Consider the following 20,781-nt stretch of genomic DNA (forward strand, 5'->3'; position numbering starts at 1 on the left):
TTGACCTGAAACTTACTCTGTAGTTCCAGTCTGGCCTTGAACTCACAGCAATCCTCCTGTGTCTGCCTCCTCAGTGCTGGGATTAAAGGTGTGCACCACCACACCCAGGCTTGATTTAATTTCTTAATTTACAATCAAGGCAGATTGAAGTTTCCATACTAAGAACTAGAAACTGGGCTGGAAAGATGGCTCAGTGGTTCAGGCACTTGCCTGCAAAGCCTAACAACCTGGGTTCAATTCCCCAGTGATCGTGTAAAGCCAGATGCACAAAGTGACACATGAATCTGGAGTTTCTTTGCAATAGCTAAAGGCCCTTGTGTGCCTATAGTTACTCACTCATTTTCTCTCTCACACACACACTCTCTCTCTCTCTTTCGATAAGACACATATCAATATCTTTATCTCTCTCCTTGCAAATAAAAAGAACTAGAAATTTATATTAGACTTTAGCTTTCAAACATTAAGTCAAATAAGATGGGTTCCAAATGTTGACTGAACAGTGACACAAAGCTCTAAACACGAGCTGCAGATACAGTTCAGTTGGCAGAGTGCTTGCCTACTATGCATGAGACCTGGGTTCAATCCCTAGTACCATAAACCAAGTGGGGCACATGCCCTCAATATGAGAATTGGAAGGTATAGGAAGGAGAATTAGAAAGTCAAAGTTGGGGCTGGGCAGATGGTTCAGTGGTTACAAGCTCTCACTGTGGAAGCCTTATGACTAGAGTTTAAATCCACAGAAACCACATAAAGCCATATGGAAGTAGTGCACAAGTCTGTAATCCCAATGCATCTAAGGCAATGGGGAGATGAGTAGGAATATGGAAAACTCTCAAACACCAACACTAATACCATACCATACACACAACATACTGTATTCCATTAAATATGTATCATTATAACCATGTAACAGGAAACAAAATGTACACATAGAAATCAGTAGCCTTCCTATATACTAGCAACAAATACACAGAGGATGAAATCAGAGAATCACTCTCATTCACAACTGCCTCAAAAATAAATAAATAAAGTACCTTGGAATAAACCTAGCTAGGAAGTGAAGGATCTCTACAATGAAAACTTTAAAACACTCAAGAAAGAAATTACAGGAGACACAAGGAAATGGAAAGACATCCCTTGATTTTGGAATGGAAGAATCAATATTGTCAAAATGGCAATCATACCAAAAGCAATCCACATATTTTAAGCACTCCCCATCAAAATTCCAATGGCATACTTCACAGAAATAGAAAAAACAATCCAAAAATGCATTTGGAAGCATAAAAAACCTTGAATATCTTAAACAATTTTGAGCAGCAAAAATAAGGCTGGTGGTATCACCATACCTGACTTTAACTTATACTACAGAGCCATAGTAACAAAACCAGCATGGTACTGGCACAAAAACAGACATGTAGGCCAATGGAACAGAACAGAGGACCCAGATGTAAGTCCAGTAGCTATAGCCATCTGATCTTCAACAAAAATGCCAAAAATACTCATTGGAGAAAAGACAGCCTCTTCAGCAAATGGTGCTGAGAAAACTGGATATGTAACTGTAAATTGATGAAAATAGATACTCATTTCTCTCCATGCACAAGAATTAAGTCCAAATGGATCAAAGACCTTAAAGTCACACTTGAAACTCTGAAATTGCTAGAGGAAATAGTAAGGGAAACCCTTCAACATATTGGTCTTGGGTATAATTAACCACCATCAACTGCTGAGACTTAATGAAATTACAAAGCTTTTATACAGCAAAGGACACTGTGAATAGATCAAAGAGAAAACCTACAGAATGGGAGAAAATCTTTGCCAGCTACACATCTGACAGAGGATTAATATCCAAAATATACAAAAAACTCAGACAACTAAATAACAAGAAATCAAACAACCCAATTAAAAAGTGGTCTATGGAGTCAGGCATGGTGGTGCTGGCCTTTAATCCCAACACTCGGGAAGCAGAGGTAGGAGGAGGGCCGTGAGTTCAAGGCCAGCCTGAGAGACTACATAGTGAGCAAGACCCTACCGTCCAAAAAAAAAAAAACAAACAAACAAAAGTCTACGGAACTAAATATAGAGTTCTCAAAAGAAGAAATACAAAGGATATATAAACATCTAAAAAAAAAACTGTTCTACATCCCTAGTCATCAGGGAAATGCAAATTAAAACTACATTGAGATTCCATCTCTATCCTATCAGACTGGCTACCATCATGAAAACAAATGACCATAAATGCTGGTGAGGATGCGGAAAAAGGGGAACCCTTCTACACTGCTGGTGGGAATGCAATCTGGTCTAGCCACTGTGGAAATCAGTGTGGAGGTGCCTAAGACAGTTAGAAATAGATCTACCATATGACCCAGCTTTAGCACTCCTAGGCATATATCCTTAAGGACTCGTCTCACTCCCTTAAAGATACTTGCTCAACCATGTTTATCACCACTCTATTCACAATAGTTAGGAAATGGAACCATCCTAGATGTTCCTCAACTGATGAGTGGATAATGAAGATATGGCACATTTATACAATGGAGTTCTACTCAGTGGTAAAGAAAACTGAAGTTATAAAATTTGCAGGAAAATGGATGGATGTGGAAAGGATTATACTTAGTGAGATAACCCAGGTCCAGAAAACCAAACATCACATGTTCTCTCCATATGTAGATCCTAGCTACAGATGATTGGACTTCCACGTGAGTAGGAGTAAAACTCAGTAGCACAGGTCAGTAAGCTAGAAAGGAGTTTATAAAGGGAATAGAAAAGGAAGGAGGGGAGACTTAAAAGGGTGTACCTATATCTGTAAGTAGAAGAACAGACTAATGGGGTGAAAACGCCTAAGTGAGGTCAAGGGAAGAGATCAAGTAAAGGAAAGGAAAGGTGGAGGGAGGGCTAATCAAAATCTAAGAGGATATAAATAAATCATATGGAAACCTACTTTTTTGGACAATGGAACACCCAGAAGCCATAGATTGTTACTAGAAAATTTTCAGTGCCAGGGTGGATACCTTTCAGTGAGTTGATGGCCAGGAAGATCAATGGTGCCCCCAAAATATTACAGACCATTGCCAAGGCTCTTGGTTTCCCACCAAGAATAGATAGTAAGACCCCATTGCTGATGACTCCACATACTTGGGCTGTAAGGTCACTGAGAAATCCTGACAGAAAGCGGGAAAAGGCTATACTGCATGCAGTTCAATGGGAGAGAGAGAAATCATCAGTGGAGATACTCAACAGTGAACACTGCAAGCCTTAACCTTAAATTTGGCCAGCCATGCCAAATGAGCCAATGTGCAATAGTGGTATGTCTGTTATGAGGGAAACCAACTGCCCTCTAATTGGACTGGAGTCCCACTCCATGGGAGGGAATACACCCTTGATATTGAAAATCTACAGTAGGGGGTAGTCCTAGGGGTGTAACATCAGCTGCTGTCTGGCTAAATGCATATATTATGTTCACCAAACTGCCTGCTACTTCTCTTAATGTTCACACCCATATATTAAAAATTAATGCTACTCTCACCTTTTGGTTAGAGGAGCTTCTCTTTTCAGATGGCAGTGACGTTGGGATGACTCAGAAGTTGCCATGGTGCTGAGAAGAAGTGACAGAGGAGTGCTCAGCACTGCAATATTTCTATCACACCTTCTATGGCTTAGGATCCATTGCAGAAGAGTTGGCAGAAAGAATGTAAGAGCCAAAGGAAGGGTAGGACTCCTTACAATGTGCTTCTCCTGACACAAAATGGCCTGGATATCCATTACCTCACAGTGCCTGACACTACCTACACAAGACCATTATAACAGGAGGAAAAGATCATGACATCAAAATAAAAGAGAGACTGAGGGGGAGTGGAGTTTCAAAGGGGAGGGAGGGAATTATCATAGGATATTGTTTACAACCATGGAAGTTGTCAATAATATATATATATATATATATATATTGCTTTTGTACAGCAAAGGACACTGCAAACAGAGCAAAGAAGCCAACTACAAAATGGGACAGCTATACATCTGACAGAGGATTACATCCAAGACATACAAAGAACTCAAAAAACTAAATCATCAAAAATAATAAATTAAACAACCCAACAAAAAATGGTCTAGCCACGAGAGATGGCTCATACCTTTAACCCCAGCATTCGGGAGGCTGAGGTAGGAGGATCGCTGATGGAGAGTGGAATTTCAAAGGGAAGGTGGTGGGAGGGAGGAAATTACCATGGGATATTGTCTTCATTAATGAATGTTGTCAGCAAAACGTTAAATTAAAAAACAATGAGGGCTGGAGAGATGGCTTAGCGGTTAAGCGCTTGCCTGTGAAGCCTAAGGACCCTGGTTCGAGGCTCGGTTCCCCAGGTCCCACGTTAGCCAGATGCACAAGGGGGCGCACGCGTCTGGAGTTCGTTTGCAGAGGCTGGAAGCCCTGGCGCGCCCATTCTCTCTCTCTCCCTCTGTCTGTCTTTCTCGCTGTGTCTGTCGTTCTCAAATAAATTAAAAATTAAAAAAAAAAAAACAACGAATGATGCATATGCTACTTTGTGCATCAGGCTTTACCTGTGTAGTAAGGATTTGAAGGTGGGCCATCAGGCTTTGCAAGCAAGCATCTTAACCACTGAGCCATCTGTTCAGCTCTTTATTTATTTACTTAGGTCTCACATATGCTAGGCAAGTTCTCTACCACTGAGCTACACTCCCAACCCCAAAGCCTTACTGAGAGATCCAGAAAACTACACTGGTACTGCCTTGTCTATGCACCTATAGTGAAAAGAAGGTTGGACTAGAACTTAATACAACATCACAATTTGTTGTTGTTGTTGTTGTTTCGAGGTAGGGTCTCATTAGGGCCCAGGCTGACCTGGAATTCACTATGTAGTCTCAGGGTGGCCTTGAACTAATGCAATCCTCCTGCCTCTGCCTCCCAAGTGCTGGGATTAAAGGTGTGCGCCACCAAGCCCAGCTCCAATGTCACAAATTTATACTGATCATTTATTATGTGGCCAGTACTGTGCTCATCTATAGTGAGAGCAAAATGTGTAAGAGGCTCTCTATCCTTGTGGAGGAGGGAAGAAAAAACTGATTTAAGATCAAACTATATTCAGCTGTCCAATTTAAAGGGTATGTTCTAATAGCTGTTATAAGTAAGTGTTTCACCAAATGTAACAAGGCATGTTATTTCAAGATCTAGAAAAGGGTCAGTAACAAGTAAAAATGAACTCAACACACAGTAAAAGAGGTAAAAAAGATCCAGGGGGTTCCAGACACAAAATGGCCTTGATATTCGTGGCCTCACAGTGCCTGACACATCTTACACAAGACTTTAATGATAGAAAGAAAAACATGATGACATCAAAACAGAAGAGAAGCTGGGCGTGGTGGCGTGCACCTTTAATCCCAGCACTCGGGAGGCAGAGGTAAGAGGATCACTGTGAGTTCGAGACCACCCTGAGAGTACATAATGAATTCCAGGTCAGCCTGGACTAGAGGGAGACCCTACCTCAAAAATCCAAGAAAAAAAAAAAAAAATAGAAAAGAGACTAGTTGAAAGAAGGGATTCAACAGAGGGTTGATTTGGAAGGAGTAATGGGTGGAAATTATCATGGTTTATTATCTATACTTAAGGAAGTTGTCAATAAAATATTTAAAAGAAAACAAAGGTTCAGGGGGATGGTGAATCCGGAGGTAGAGGTAGAAGGATCACTGTGACTTCAAGGCAAGTCTAAAACTACATAGTGAATTCCAGATCAGCCTGGACTAAAGGGAGACCCTACCTTGAAAAACAAAAGAATAGGGCTGGAGAGATGGCTTAGCAGTTAAGGCGTTTGCCTACAAAGCCAAAGGACCTAGGTTCGATTCCCCAAGTCCCATGTTAGCCAGATGCACAAGGAGGCACACGCATCTGGAGTTCGTCTGCAGTGGCTGGAGGCCCTGGCATGCCCATTCTTTCTCTCTCTCTCTCTCTCTCTCTCTCAGCAACAACAAAACAAAACAACAACAACAAAAGCGAGATTAATCCCAGTAATGGAGGCAGCAGCAGAGGTAGAAGGGATTCAGGGGATGGCTCAGGTATAGCACCTGCTGCACAAGGGGAAGGACAGGAGATTAGATCCCCAGAACCCATGTAAACATGGAGGTCATGGCAGTCTGCCTGTAATCCCAATGAGATAAGCTGACTAGCTATACTAAACAACTGGTGGGCTCTGGGTTCAAGATGATCAAAGAAGGCACCCAATGTCAACCTCTGTCCTCCATACATGTGCATCTGCAACCACCCAAGGGTATCACATATATGTGAACATGCATACACACACACACGTGAAAAATAGTTAGGAAATGAATGAAGCAATCTACTATGTCTCTGCATAGCTTCCCGAACTAACCAGAAAGCCTGCTATCAAAGTACTCAGAAAACCTTCCTTGATTATATGCACTATGTAAATACCAACAGATTTCACAAAGCAAACCAAATAATTCCATTTAAATAATGTTAACCTCTTTCTCTGCGAGGTCTCCTTGCAATAGGCTGACTTTTTCTTTCAGGTCTTTAAGATCTTTCTTGTAGGTATCTATCTCCTCTTGCTTCTCTCGCTCATCTCTGTCCCGCTGCTCCTTTAAGCGTTCAATTGTTCGTTCCTGGTTTTAAAAAAAAGCACATCAACATAGAAGGCAATTCCCATCTGCACCAAATTCAACACTCTGTACTCTATTCAAAAAAATGCAAGCTGTTCAAGAAGTTTTTAAAAAGTCACTTGGGGGCTGCAGGGATGGCTCAGCATTCAGGTGCTTGCTTACAAAGCTTAATGACCTGGGTTTGATTCCCCAGAACCCACATAAAGACAGGTGCACAAGGTGGTGCTTTAATCTAAAGTTCATCTACAGTGACCCTGATGTGACCATTCTCTCTCTCTCTCTCTTTCTCTCCCCCTCTCACTCAAATAAATAAATATTTTTAAAAAAAATTATTTTGGGGCCTGGAGAGATGGATTAGAAGTTTAATCCAGACTCAATTCCCCAGTACCCACATAAAGCCAGATGCACAAAGTAGCACGTGTGTCTGGAATTCATCTGCAGTGACTGGAGGCCCTGATGAGCCCATTCTCTGTCTCTCTTCTCTCTCTACTTGCAAAATAAATAAAATAATAAAAAAATTTATTTGGGGGCTGGAAAGATGGCTTATCTGTTATGGTACTTGCCTGAAAAGCCTAAGGACCCAAGTTTGATACTCCAGTACCCATGTAAAGCCAGATGCACAAACATCTGGAGTTCAGTTACAGAGGATGGCAGCTTTGGCATATCCATTCTCTCTCTCTCTCTCTCTCTCTCTCAAATAAGTAAAATATATATGTAAAGAAGTTAAAAAAAAAGTTTATTTTCCTTCAAAAAGTAGCCGAGTGGGGAAAACATACTAGTTCTTTTAACAATTGGCCTCTGTCCTCTAGCTTTCAACTGATCTTGTCTGGCAGCAAGTGTTTCAATCAACAGAAACTCAACAGACACTCTTTCCTTTACACCATGTATGTCAGTAGCAACAAAGAACTGTTTTCCACAAGGGACGTCTTCCATATTCTATAGCCAACTCTGGAATAGTAAGAAAGCAAAATACAAACATACACCGAGTTGGGGCTCGTCACTCACTTTTTCTGCAAGCGCCTCCTCCAGAGTTGTTAAGGCAGTATCAGTATTGGTGGTGTCAGCCTGCAGGGACTTGACTCGCTCTTTCAAGCTGCTCATCTGCTTTTCTTTATCTCTCAACTGCTCCTGAAGATTTTCAATCTGAGGATAGATATAAAGTCAAGAAAAAATACGTTTAATTAGTGGCAATAGTCTCTCTCACCAGCATCCTCATTAAAGTGACATTGTCTTTGGGCTGGAGAGATGGCTTAGCAGTTAAGGCGCTTGCTTGCAAAGCCAAATGCCCCAGAGTTAATTTCCCAGGAGCCACATTAGCCAGACGCACAAGGGGCGCACGCACCTGGAGTTCATCTGCAGTGGCTAGAAGCCCTGGCACGCCCATTCTCTCTACCTCTCCCTCCCTCTCTGACTCTGATGTGTGTGCATGTGTGTGTGTGTATGTGTGTGTGTGTATATATATACATATATATGTATGTATGTGTGTGTATATGTGTGTGTACATATGTATATATACACACACACATACACACACACACATATATATGTCAGAAAGAGAGGGAGAGAGAGAGGGAGAGAGAGAGTGCGCACCCACACGCCTTGTATAGTAACCCCTGACGCAGCGCCATGATGCCCAGAGAAGACAGTGTGACCTGGAAGTGCAAGGACTTCCTTAAGATCACCCAGCTCTTGTATGGTGAATGAAAATGCTTCGTGGGCTGGAGAGATGGCTTAGCAGTTAAGCGCTTGCCTGTGAAGCCTAAGGACCCCGGTTCGAGGCTCGGTTCCCCAGGTCCCACGTTAGCCAGATGCACAAGGGGGCGCACGCGTCTGGAGTTCGTTTGCAGAGGCTGGAAGCCCTGGCGTGCCCATTCTCTCTCTCCCTCTATCTGTCTTTCTATCTGTGTCTGTCACTCTCAAATAAATAAATAAATAAAATTTTAATAAAAAAAAAAAAAAGAAAATGCTTCGTGGTGGGAGCAGACAATGTGGGCTCCAGGCAGATGCCGTAGATCTGCATGTCCCTCCAGGGAAGGCTGTGGTACTGGCGGGCAAGAACACCATGGTGCACAGGGACACCCGAGGACTCCTGCAGAGCCTCCCAGCGCTAGAGAAGCTGCTGCCTCATACCCGGGGAACATGAGCTTTGTGTGAGGACCTCACTGGAGATCAGAGACATGCTGCTGGCCAATAAGATGACAGCTGCCGCCCATGCTGGTGCCATGCCCTATGTGAAGTCACTGTGCTGGCCCAGAACACTGGTCTGGGGCCCAAGAAGACCTCCTCCTTTCGGGCTTCAGACATCACCTCCACAATCTCCAGGGGCACCACTGAAACTCTGAGTGATGTGCAGCTTGTCAAGACTGCAGACAGAGTGGGCACCCGCAAGGCCACCCTGCAGTGCACGCTGACCATCCAGCAGGTGTTTGACAATGCCAGCATCGGCAACGCAGGAGTGCTGGACCCCAGACGGGTGCTGCACGCTTGCTTCCTGTGTCCATGATGTTGCCAGTGTCTGTCTGCGGATCGGTTACCCAGCTGTTGCGCCGGTGCCACCTTCTGTCACCAACAGGTTCACACGGGTTCTGCTCCGTCTGTGGAGACTGAGCACGCCCTCCCACTTGCTGAGAAGGTCAAGGCCTTCTAGGCTGGTCCACCTGCATTTGTGGCCTCTGCCCATGGCCACACCACCACTGCTGCTCCTGCTGCCCGTGCTGCCATGGCCCCAGGCAAAGTGGAAGTGAAGGAAGAGCGGGAGGAGTCACACCAGCACAGGGGATTCCTTCTCTTTGACTAATCACCAGAAGGCAAACAACAAAAAGGCTAGCTTTATTTGGAAAACATGGAAATAAAGGCTTACTTCTCTTTAAAAAAAAAAAAAGTAGTACTAATAATACACACAATAATTTCAGTCAGAAACAGATCAGCTTCTGGAGGTGGGTGTGTGTATGTGTATTCTGTGAAAATAATTTAATTATGAGTTTTAGAATTACATGCAAAACCCTTATTGAGGCCAGAATTTAACACCACAATAGAAAAAAGGCACAAATATGGCTATAGGCATATACACAAAGAGGTAAATCCCCAATAAAGTAAGTACTGAGGAAATCCCAACATGGAAGCGGCAGTTCAGGGAGGGGCTACAGAGGACAGGAACGCTCCTAAGATGTGACTGAATGCCAGCAGAGATTGCTGCACAGTGAACTGAAAGGGGACAAGAAACAGTAAATAGTAGTGATAAACTCAAGCTGCACAAAGGAAAAGCTGTTCTTGAATGCTAGTGTTTAGACTTTTTTTTTTTCATGGAAGGAAAAGGTTTTATTCCAACTTACAATTTAGAGAGGAAGCTTCATCATGGGAGGGAAAGCAAGGCAAAAACAGACAACCAGGAGCCAGGCGTGGTGGTGTACAACTTTAATCCCAGCACTCAGACAGAAGAGGTACAAGGATCATTGTGAGTTCGAGGATACTCTGAGACTACATAGTTAATTCCAGGCCAGCCTGAACCAGAGTGAGACCCTAACTCAAAAAACAAAACAAGTGTACAGCAAAGGACACTGTGAATAAAGCAAAGAGGCAACCAACAGAATGGCAAAAAAATCTTTGCCAGCTATACATCTGATAGAGGATTAATATCTAGGATATACAAAGAACTCAAAAAATTAAATAATAAGAAATCAAACAAGCCAATGGGCTATGGAACTAAATAGAGAGTTCTCAAAAGGAGATGCCGGGCGTGGTGGCGCACGCCTTTAATCCCAGCACTCGGGAGGCAGAGGTAGGAGGATCGCCATGAGTTCAAGGCCACCCTGAGATGACAGAGTTAATTCCAGGTCAGCCTGGACCAGAGTGAGACCCTACCTCAAAAAAAAAAAAAAAAAAAAGAAGAAGAAATACGAATGGCATATAAGCATCTATATAACTGTTCTACATCCCTAGTCATCAGGGAAATGCAAATTAAAACTACATTGAGATTCCATCTCACTCTTGTCAGATTGACTACCATCATGAAAACAAATGACCATAAATGCTGGTGAGGATGCGGAAAAAGGGGAACCCTTCTACACTGTTGGTGGGAATGCAATCTGGTCTAGCCACTGTGGAAATCAGTGTGGAGGTGCCTAAGACAGTTAGAAATAGATCTACCATATGACCCAGCTTTAGCACTCCTAGGCATATATCCTTAAGGACTCGTCTCACTACCTTAAAGATACTAGCTCCACCTTGTTTATTACCACTCTATTCACAATAGTTAGGAAATGGAACCATCCTAGATGTTCCTCAACTGATGAGTGGATAATGAAGATATGGCACATTTATACAATGGAGTTCTACTCAGTGGTAAAGAAAACTGAACTTATAAAATTTGCAGGAAAATGGATGGATCTGGAAAGGATTATATTAAGTGAGGTAACCCAGGCCCAGAAAGCCAAGCATCGCTTGTTCTCTCTCATATGTGGATCCTAGCTACAGATGACTGGGCTTCTGTCTGAGAAGTAAAAAACTCAGTAGCAGAGGCCAGTAAGCTAGAAAAGAGATAGAAGAGAAAGGAAGGGAGGGAGGGAGGTACTTAATAGGATGGTATTGTATATGTAAATAGAATAGATTAATGGGGGGTGAAAAGGCCCAAAATGAGGTCTGGTGAAGAGACTGAGTAAAAGAAAGACAGCTAATCAAAATCTAAGAGGATATAAATAAATCATATGTAATCCTACTTTTTTGAACAATGAAACACTCAGGAGCTGTAGATTGTTGCTAGAAAATTTTCAGTGCCAGGGATGGGATAGCTCCAGTGAGTTGTTGGCCAGGGAGATCCCTGATGACCCCAAAACATTACAGGCCATTGCCAAGGCCCTTGGTTTCCCACCAGGGATAGATGGTAAGATCCTATTGCTGAAGACTCCACATATTTGGACTGCAAGACCACCGAAAAATCTTGCTGGATCTGAGCTGATAACCTCCTCCATGTAGACCAGCTGACAGAAAGCTGGAAGAAGCCTTTCTGCATACAGTTCAATGGGAGAAAGAGAAATCACCACTGAAGATACTCATCAATGGACACTGCAAGCCTAATAATTGGCCAGCCAGGCCAAATGAGCCAATGGGTGCAAAAGTGACACATCTATTATGGGGGAAACCAACTGCTCTCTAATTGGACTGGAGGCCTGCTCCATGAGAAGGGAATACATCCCTGATACTGAAAACTTAAAACAGGGGTAGTCATGAGCCCTAGGGGTTTAACACCTGCTGTTGTCTGGCCAAATGTAGATACTATGCTTATCAAACTGCCCAGTAAGCACTTCTGTTAATGTTCACACCCTTATATTAATGTTACTCTCACTTTTGGTAGAGAATCTTCTCTTTTCAGATGGCAGTAACCTTGGGACGACTCAGAACATGGTGATGGAAAGAAATGACCGCAGTGCTCAATACCACAATATCTATATCACACCTTCCAAGGCTCAAGGTCTAATGTGGAAGAGGTGGCAGAAGAATTTAAGAGCCAAAGGAAGGGCAGGACTCCATACAACATGCTCCCTCCAGACACAAAATGGCCTGAATATCCATGGCCTCACGGTGCCTGACACTACCTGCATAAGACCATCATTAGAGGGGGGAAAAGATCATGACATCAAAAGTAAAAGAGGGACTGATTGAGATGTATGATGGAGAGTGGAGTTTCAAAGGGTTAAGTGGGGGGAGGGAGGGTAATACCATGGGGTATTTTTATAACCATGGAAGTTGTTAATAAAAAAAAATTTAAAAACAAACAGACAACCAGCATCATATCTTGTCATATCAGCTCAGAGGAAGCAGCAAGAGTGCCCTACCTAGCACTAGGAAAGGGGGCTGAATTATAAAATCCCAAGTCCCAACTCCAGAAACACTTCACGTCTCAAAGGCTCCATCAGCTGGAAACTAAATAAGAGGCTTAATCACAAACACCTAAGGCCCTCTGGGACACATTTTATATTCAAACTACCATATTCCACCCCTGTCCCCCATAGACTCATGGCTATCTCATGATGCAAACTATGTTAAGTCCAACTTTAAAAGTCCCATAGTTTTTAATCAGTCCCAGCATTACTTAAAAGTCCAAAGTCAGGTTGGAGAGACAGCTTAGCAGTTAAGGTGCTTGCCTGCAAAGCCGAAAAACAAAGGTTTGATTTTCCAGGACCCACGTAAGCCAGATGCTTAAGGTAGTATAATGCATCTGGAGTTCATTTACAGTGCTTAGAGGCCCTGGTGAGCCCATTCATATTCTCTCTCTCTCAAATAAATAAATAAAATATTAAAAAGTAAATAAAAATTCAAAGTCTCATCTGAGAATCAAGTCAGTCTCTTAACTATGAGCCCTGCAAAATCAAAACACAAGTTCATACGTCTAACACATAATGTCACAGGACGAGCATTCCCAATCCAAAAAGGAGGAATGGGAACATGCTGCAATTCAACAATCCTCTTTTTCCTTCATTTGTCATACTTCCAAAACCAATACTAGGTGGGCAATACTGCCAAATCTATTAATGCAGGAGAGATAGTGACTTTGAGAAAAAGGAAATGCCTTCAGAAAGCATTATTTCAAAAGAATCAGCACTCCTCCCAATGCAGAGCAGCTGACACCTCTCAAACAATCACAATGACATCACTTATATACTGCATCTGAAACTGCTGTAGTTTCTGGGCTAAAACCTTAAGTACTTTCTATGCCAAACTTGTTATTGTCCATATTCTTCTGCTCTGCAGTTTCCTAGCAAACACATCAGTCCATTGCTTCTTTGTTTGTTTGTTTGTTTTACAAGGTAGTGCCTTGCTCTATCCCAGCCTGTCATAGAATTCATTATGTGGTCTCAGGGTGGCCTTAAATTCATGGTGATTCTCCTACCTCTGCCTCCCGGTGCTGAGATTAAAGCGTGTGCCACCACGCCCGGCTCCAGTTCATTACTTTTTAAATCAATTTTGCTCAGGTTCTCAGACATATGCAGAACATAACCAGAATATCACATCAACCGGCTCTAGCACTGTTCCCAACAAAGTTCTTTATCCTCTCTGAAAACTCCTAAGCGAAGCCTTCCCAGTCCACAGTTCTTCCTACATTGAAGTCTTTCAAAGTTAGACCAGAATAGCCCATTAACCTCTTTCTCTAGTCCCAAGTTCCAAGTTTTTCTATACTCCTCTAAAAGATTAAAAAGAACCACGTGGTCAGGTTCATTGAAGAAACTCTCCTACTTCTCAGTACCAATTTTCTGTGACAGTCACCTTCTTGGTATCATGACAAAACACCTGACAAAAGGCACCTTTTGAGCCAGACATAGCAGCACATGCCTTTAATCCCAGCCCTTGGGAGGCAGTGGAAAGGGGACTATTGAAAGTTTGAGGCCAGCCTGGGACTATAAAGTGAGTCCTAAATCAGCCTGGGATAGAGTGAGAGCCTACTCCTCCCTGCCCCAACCCCTTGCGCGACACACACACACACACACACACACACACACACAGAGAGAGAGAGAGAGAAAGAGAGAGAGAGAGAGAGAAAGAGAGAGAGAGAGAGAGAGAGAGAGAGAGAGAGAGTTTATGGAAGGAAGGACTTGTTCTGTCTTACAGTTTTGAGGGAAAGTTTCCTTGTAGCAGGGAAAGCATGACATCAACAGCTAACCAGCTGGACATCATGTTTCCACATCAATAGTAAGAAAGTGGTTTCCAGTGGTTAGATTTTTAAATCGTTCTTTAGTTAAGCAGAAAATATTTTTTTTAATTTTATTTTTTATTTTTATCTATTTATTTATTTGACAAAGAAGGTGAGAGAGAAAGAGAGAGAGAGAGAGAATGGGTGCCCCAGGGCCTCCAGCCACTGCAAACAAACTCCAGACACATGCGCCACCTTGTGCATCTGGCTTATATGGGTCCTGGGAAATCGAACCTGGGTCATCGAACCTGGGTCCTCTGGCTTTGTAGGCAAACGCCTTAACCACTAAACCATCCCTCCAGCCCCAAGCAGAAAGTATTTTCAATGAAACTTTTTATTGTAGCCATTTATTCCTTGAAACAAATTTCATTTGCTTGGAAGTATTTATTTAATAGGGTATCTCCTCCTATCTCACTGAGCCAGACACTAGTGATACAAAAAAAAAAAAATGAAGAGACCCATTTTATTATAATATGAGATATGCCAGGCATGGTGGTACATGCCTTTAATCCCAGCACTCAGGAGGCAGAGGTAGGAGGCCTGCCATGAGTTCAAGGCCACACTGAGACTACATAGTGAATTCTAGGTCAGCCTGGACTAGAGTGAAACCCTACCTCGAAAAAGAGAGGGAGGGAGGGAGGGAGGGAGGGAGGGAGGGAGGGAGGGAGGGAGGGAGGGAGGGAGGGAGGAAGAAAGAAAGAAAAAAGAAAGAGACAAGCTATAGATGCAATTGCTGGCCTCCAAAGGAACAGAGATTATCATTGGACATTTTAAAGCCCAGATATGCAGATATGGCCTGGCCATTGTAAACAAGTAATATTGGTGTGTGCAGAAGGGAATTAAAAGGGACTATATACATATACAGGCATGGAAAATAATTCTGAGGTTCTATCTGTTAAGATAAGTGATCATAAGAACTAAAATAGTAAGTCAAGCCAGAGATGGGGTGGGGGTATATGTGGAAATAGCATGCTATCACAAAGGAGATTCAAGTACATAGAAAGAAAAATACAGTTGGGCATGGTGGTGCACACCTTTAATCGCAGCACTTGGGAAGCAGAGGTAGAAGGATTGCCCTGAGTTCAAGGCCAGCCTGAGACTACATAGTGAATTCCAGGTCAGCTTGGGCTCAAGTGAGACCCTACCTTGAAAAACCGAAAAAAGAAAAATGAAAAAGACTAAGCAAGAGTATGAAAGGCTGTAGATGTTGACTCAATGGTGGAGTGCTTGCTAGCATGCATGAGACCGTGGGTACAATATCTATCACTGCAGAGACTAAAAGATTATATAATTTTTTCATATATTTATACATGTACTCACACAGCCATAAGTACATGCATATACATACACATACACATGTACACATATGCACAGGAATTCTAGAGAGTGGATATGTATGTATGTGCACACTCAGGATTGAATTCAAGAAGTTATGAATGCTAAGTGCATGCTCTACCACTGAGCCACAACTCCAGCTCCAGGAATTTGAGGGACCATTTCTTTGTTGTTTTGTGGGGAGTTGAAACTAGATCTTATTAAGTAGTCTAGGCTGACCTAGAACTTGAGACACACTGACGTCAAACTCATGGCACCCCTCTTGCCTCGGGATCTTAAGTGCTGGATTATAGGCTAGCACCACTATGTCCAGATACCTAGGGGGATATTCCTAATAAGCTAAAGGAAAATTATAAATAAGTTAACTGTCTCAGAACTCACAAAGTTCATTCATTCATACGACACTTACTTAAGTCAGAGCTCCTGCTATCTGCCATGCATTTTCCCAGGGGTTAAGAGTACATACCAGGGGCTGGAGAGATGGTTTAGTGGTTAAGCGGCTTGCCTGTGAAGCCAAAGGACCCAAGTTCGAGGCTCGATTCCCCAAGACCCACGTTGGCCAGATGCACAAGGAGGCGCACGCATCTGGAGTTCCTTTACAGTGGCTGGAGGCCCTGGCGCACCCATATTCATATTCTCTCTCTCTCTCTCTCTCTCTCTCTCTCTCTCTCTCTGCCTCTTTCTCTCTCTGTCGCTCTCAAATTAAAAAAAAAAAAAGAATACATACATAAAGCTGGTATAGTGAGTAATGCCTTTAATCCCAGCACTTGGGGTACTGAGCTAGGACAATGGCTGTGAGTTGAAGACCAATCACAAAAGAAGAAGAAGAAAGAGGAAAGAGGAGGAGGGAAAAGGAAAGAGGAGGAGGGAAGTAGAGAAGGGAAGAGGAAAAAGGAGGAGGGAGGAAGAAAGAGAAGGGAAGAGAAATGAGGAAGAGGGAAGAGGAGAGAGGAGGAGGAGGGAAGAGGAGAGAGGAGGAGGAGGGAAGAGGAGAGAGGAGGAGGAGGGAAGAGGAGAGAGGAGGGGGAGGGAAGAGGAGAGAGGACGAGGAGGGAAGAGGAGAGAGGAGGAGGAGGGAAGAGGAGAGAGGACGAGGAGGGAAGAGGAGAGAGGAGGAGGAGGGAAGAGGAGAGAGGAGGAGGAGGGAAGAGGAGAGAGGAGGGGGAGGGAAGAGGAGAGAGGAGGGGGAGGGAAGAGGAGAGAGGACGGGGAGGGAAGAGGAGAGAGGACGAGGAGGGAAGAGGAGAGAGGAGGAGGAGGGAAGAGGAGAGAGGAGGAGGAGGGAAGAGGAGAGAGGACGAGGAGGAGAGAGGACGAGGAGGGAAGAGGAGAGAGGAGGAGGAGGGAAGAGGAGAGAGGAGGAGGAGGGAAGAGGAGAGAGGAGGAGGAGGGAAGAGGAGAGAGGACGAGGAGGAGAGAGGACGAGGAGGGAAGAGGAGAGAGGAGGAGGAGGGAAGAGGAGAGAGGAGGAGGAGGGAAGAGGAGAGAGGAGGAGGAGGGAAGAGGAGAGAGGACGAGGAGGAAAGAGGAGAGAGGACGAGGAGGGAAGAGGAGAGAGGACGAGGAGGGAAGAGGAGAGAGGACGAGGAGGGAAGAGGAGAGAGGAGGAGGAGGGAAGAGGAGAGAGGACGAGGAGGGAAGAGGAGAGAGGACGAGGAGGGAAGAGGAGAGAGGAGGAGGAGGGAAGAGGAGAGAGGAGGAGGAGGGAAGAGGAGAGAGGAGGAGGAGGGAAGAGGAGAGAGGAGGAGGAGGGAAGAGGAGAGAGGACGAGGAGGGAAGAGGAGAGAGGACGAGGAGGGAAGAGGAGAGAGGAGGAGGAGGGAAGAGGAGAGAGGAGGAGGAGGGAAGAGGAGAGAGGAGGAGGAGGGAAGAGGAGAGAGGAGGAGGAGGGAAGAGGAGAGAGGAGAAGGGAAGAGGAGGAGAGAAGAGGAGGAGGAACAGAGGGAAGAAGGTGAAGATAAAGGCAAAAGGAGAGGAAGAAGAATTAGGAAGAATTAGGAAGAAAGAGGACTCTGGAAGATGGAAGAGGAAGGTAGAGGTAGGAGGAGGTAAAGAAAATCATGGGGTGTGATGGCACACACCTTTAATCCCAGTACTCGGGAGGCAGAGGTAGGAGGATTGCTGTGAGTTTGAGGCCACCCTGAGACGACACAGTGAACTCCAGGTCAGCCTGGACTAGAGTGAAACCCTACCTCAAAAAAACAAAAAATAACAATAACAATAATAATACTAACAAAGCTAGCTACTTTATATGTCAAGCAAACTGTCATTAGTGAAGACGACCTGAAACAGGTGCAGACACATGCAATCTAGCATTGAGCAAACCCAAAGGATGTACAAACAGTTTGTATGAAGTGGTACGTGTGCCCATAAAAATGCTTCTCATTTATACAGCAGCATGATGAGCACATATACATAAGCATATATTATACACATAACAATAAGTCTTTTAAAATATTTTGATTTTATTTATTTGAGAGCGAAAGACAGAGAAAGAGGCAAATAGAGAGAGAGAGAATGGGTGCACCAGGGCCTCCAGCCACTGCAAACAAACTCCAGATGCATGTGCCACCTTGTGCATCTGGCTCACATGGGTCCTGGGGAACCAAGCCTTGAACCGGGATCCTTAGGCTTCACAAGCCATCTCTCCAGCCTCACAACCCATCTTTTTAAAAGAGAGAAAAAAGAGGGCAGAGAAGATGGTTTAATAAGATGAAAGCATGGGGCCAAAGAAGGCCTGGATCATCCTTAGTTCAATTTCCCAGAGCCCATGTAAAGCAGCTGAGTGTAGCCATGCACAACCAGTGCCATGGGAAACAAACCAGAATTAATGGGGTTCATGACAAGAGCAGCCCAAGGCTCAGTGAGAGATTTCATTTTAAAGTAAACAGGTGAGTGTGTGAAAAGTGCAACACATTCAACACTGTCTTCTGGCTACCAAAGGCACACACCCAGGACACACATACCATCACACACACTATGCGTGCAAAAAACAAGGACAGCTGGGCATGGTGGCAACATATCTTTAATCCCAGCACTTGGGAGGCAGAGGTTAGAGGACAACCTTAAGCCCCCCTGAGACTACATAGTGAATTGCAGGTCAGCCTGGGCGAGACCAAGACCCTACCTCAAAAAACAAACAAACAAACAACAACAACAACAAAAAAAAATAAACAAGAAGGAGCTGGGTATAGTGGCACACACCTTTAATTCCAGCATTTGGGAGGTAGAGGTAGAAGGATCACTGTGAGTTAAAGGCCAGCCTGAGACTATATAGTGACTTCCAGGTCAGCCTGAGCCAGAGCAAGACTCTACCTCAAAAATATAAAACACGGGCTTTAATTCCCAAATCTCCATCAGCTGAGAAGCTAGTATTCAGAACATGTAACTTTATGGGGACACCGGAATCAAACCATCATATTCCGCCCCTGGTCCCCATAAGCTGATAACCATACATGATGCAAAATACAATGCATTCCAAATTTTAAAATCCCCATAGCTTTGATCACTCCCAGTGATGGTCAAACATTCCCACAGGCCAAGGTCTCTTAACTGAGCCATAATAACAAAAAAATCCCCCCAAACCTCATAATGGCACAGAATAAACACTCACACTGCAAATGATGGCATTGGGCATAGCAAAGAGATATTCAACCAATATAAGATTTAAAACAACCAGGGCAAACATCAAACTCTGCAGCTCCAAGTGCAGCAACTCTAGCCAATGACAAGTCTCCAAGTCCAGTAATTCTAACCACCGACAAGTCTCCAGAGTTCCAATTCCGCCCCTTCAGCTAGGCTACTCACAGTCCTGGAAAACTTCAGCAGCTCTCTTTAGCAGCCATCTCGTGGTCCCAGCATCTCCACTGGGTCTCCACTGCAACCCACAGTCCATCTTCACAGCCCCATCGGGTCTCCTTGCAGGCATTCAGCAAGCCTGCTTCACACTACCAAAGGCCGTTCCAAAACACAGGACCGTGTTGCAAATTCAATGACTCTCTTTTTCCTGCATTTCTTACACTTCACAAATACCAGGTAGGGTGCCACTTTGTTAATCCAGGGGGAATAAAGCTGAGTGAACAGGACACCCTTTGAGCATCATTCAGGCCCCTTCAAAAGAGTCTACACCGTTTCTGTCATTTTAATGCAGTTCAGCTGGCCCAATCTTAACGGTTACAATCTCTCAACTGAAGCTGGAAGGGCAGAAGTTTCAGCCCAAAAATTCAGAACACCTAAGTTTATGGGGGACACCTGAATCAAAACACCACAGTAGTCAACTAGGGACGGCACAGAGAAAGGAGACGAAGAGATATCACCTGGCCTGCCTTGGCAAAACTGGAATTCAGCCATCTGATCCAGTCTCGTCCTCCAGCAACAGCACCCCTACTTCTCCAGTCAGTTCTTTCCCTCATTCACCTCAGCCTGATGATATCCATCCTAATTAACCATGACAGCAGCCTGCCATATGCGCAAGGGGTCCAGGCTGCTCACTCTCCTGGTGCTTGAGCCTGTCCTGGTAAGCCCTCCCCATCGCAGCCTGGCTGGGAAGAAGGGGAAGGAAACCATCTCCCTTCCCCTTTTGTTAATCTCTCCTTCAATCTCTAGATAGTCTTCTAAGGTGAAGGTGAAGGGCTTACACCCTCCTGCTCCACTTCCCACGTGGGTGGGTTGTGTTCCTTTAAGATGGAGTTGGAAGAATGTCTTTCCTCTTACTTTGTCACCTTCCCCTAAATTCTGGCTCTTCTCTCCCTCTCTCTCTCTCTCTCTCTACCTGCTTCTCATTCATAAATAAATAATTAAAATAAGTTAAAAGAAAATGGGCTGGAGAGATGGGTTAGCAATTAAGGCACTTGCCTGTGAAACCTAAGGACCCAGGTTCAATTCCCCAGTACTCACATCAGCCAGATGCACAAGGTAGCGCATGTGTTTGGAATTGTTTGTAGTGGCTAGAGGCCCTGGCGTCTTCTCTCTCTCTCCCCCCTCCTCCCTCCAATAAATAAATAAAAACAAATTTAAATTCTCGCTCTTCTCCAGTTTGCCTGGAAATCCCCTTCATGTTGTCTCTCCACTTCCAGCATGGGTTCTCAAGTCCTGCCTTCCACATGTATATGGATAACCACCCTGGCCTCTTCTTGTAT

General features: G+C 44.1%; 1 protein-coding gene across 6 annotated transcripts in view; it reads right to left on the bottom strand.

Annotated features, from left to right (window-relative positions):
- The window catches only part of Erc1 (ELKS/RAB6-interacting/CAST family member 1), a 346,919-nt gene that overhangs the window by 227,228 nt on the left and 98,910 nt on the right, over positions 1-20,781 (bottom strand). For all 6 annotated transcript variants that reach the window (XM_045137240.1, XM_045137238.1, XM_045137236.1 and 3 more), the window contains 2 exons: positions 7,630-7,767; positions 6,487-6,627 (listed from right to left, as the gene is read on the bottom strand). In XM_045137240.1, coding sequence (XP_044993175.1) covers positions 6,487-6,627; positions 7,630-7,767 — 279 coding nt within the window. The remainder of the gene's footprint in view (positions 1-6,486; positions 6,628-7,629; positions 7,768-20,781) is intronic.

The sequence above is a fragment of the Jaculus jaculus genome, chromosome 18 (genome assembly GCF_020740685.1).
Source record: "Jaculus jaculus isolate mJacJac1 chromosome 18, mJacJac1.mat.Y.cur, whole genome shotgun sequence".
Taxonomy (NCBI): Eukaryota; Metazoa; Chordata; class Mammalia; order Rodentia; family Dipodidae; genus Jaculus; species Jaculus jaculus.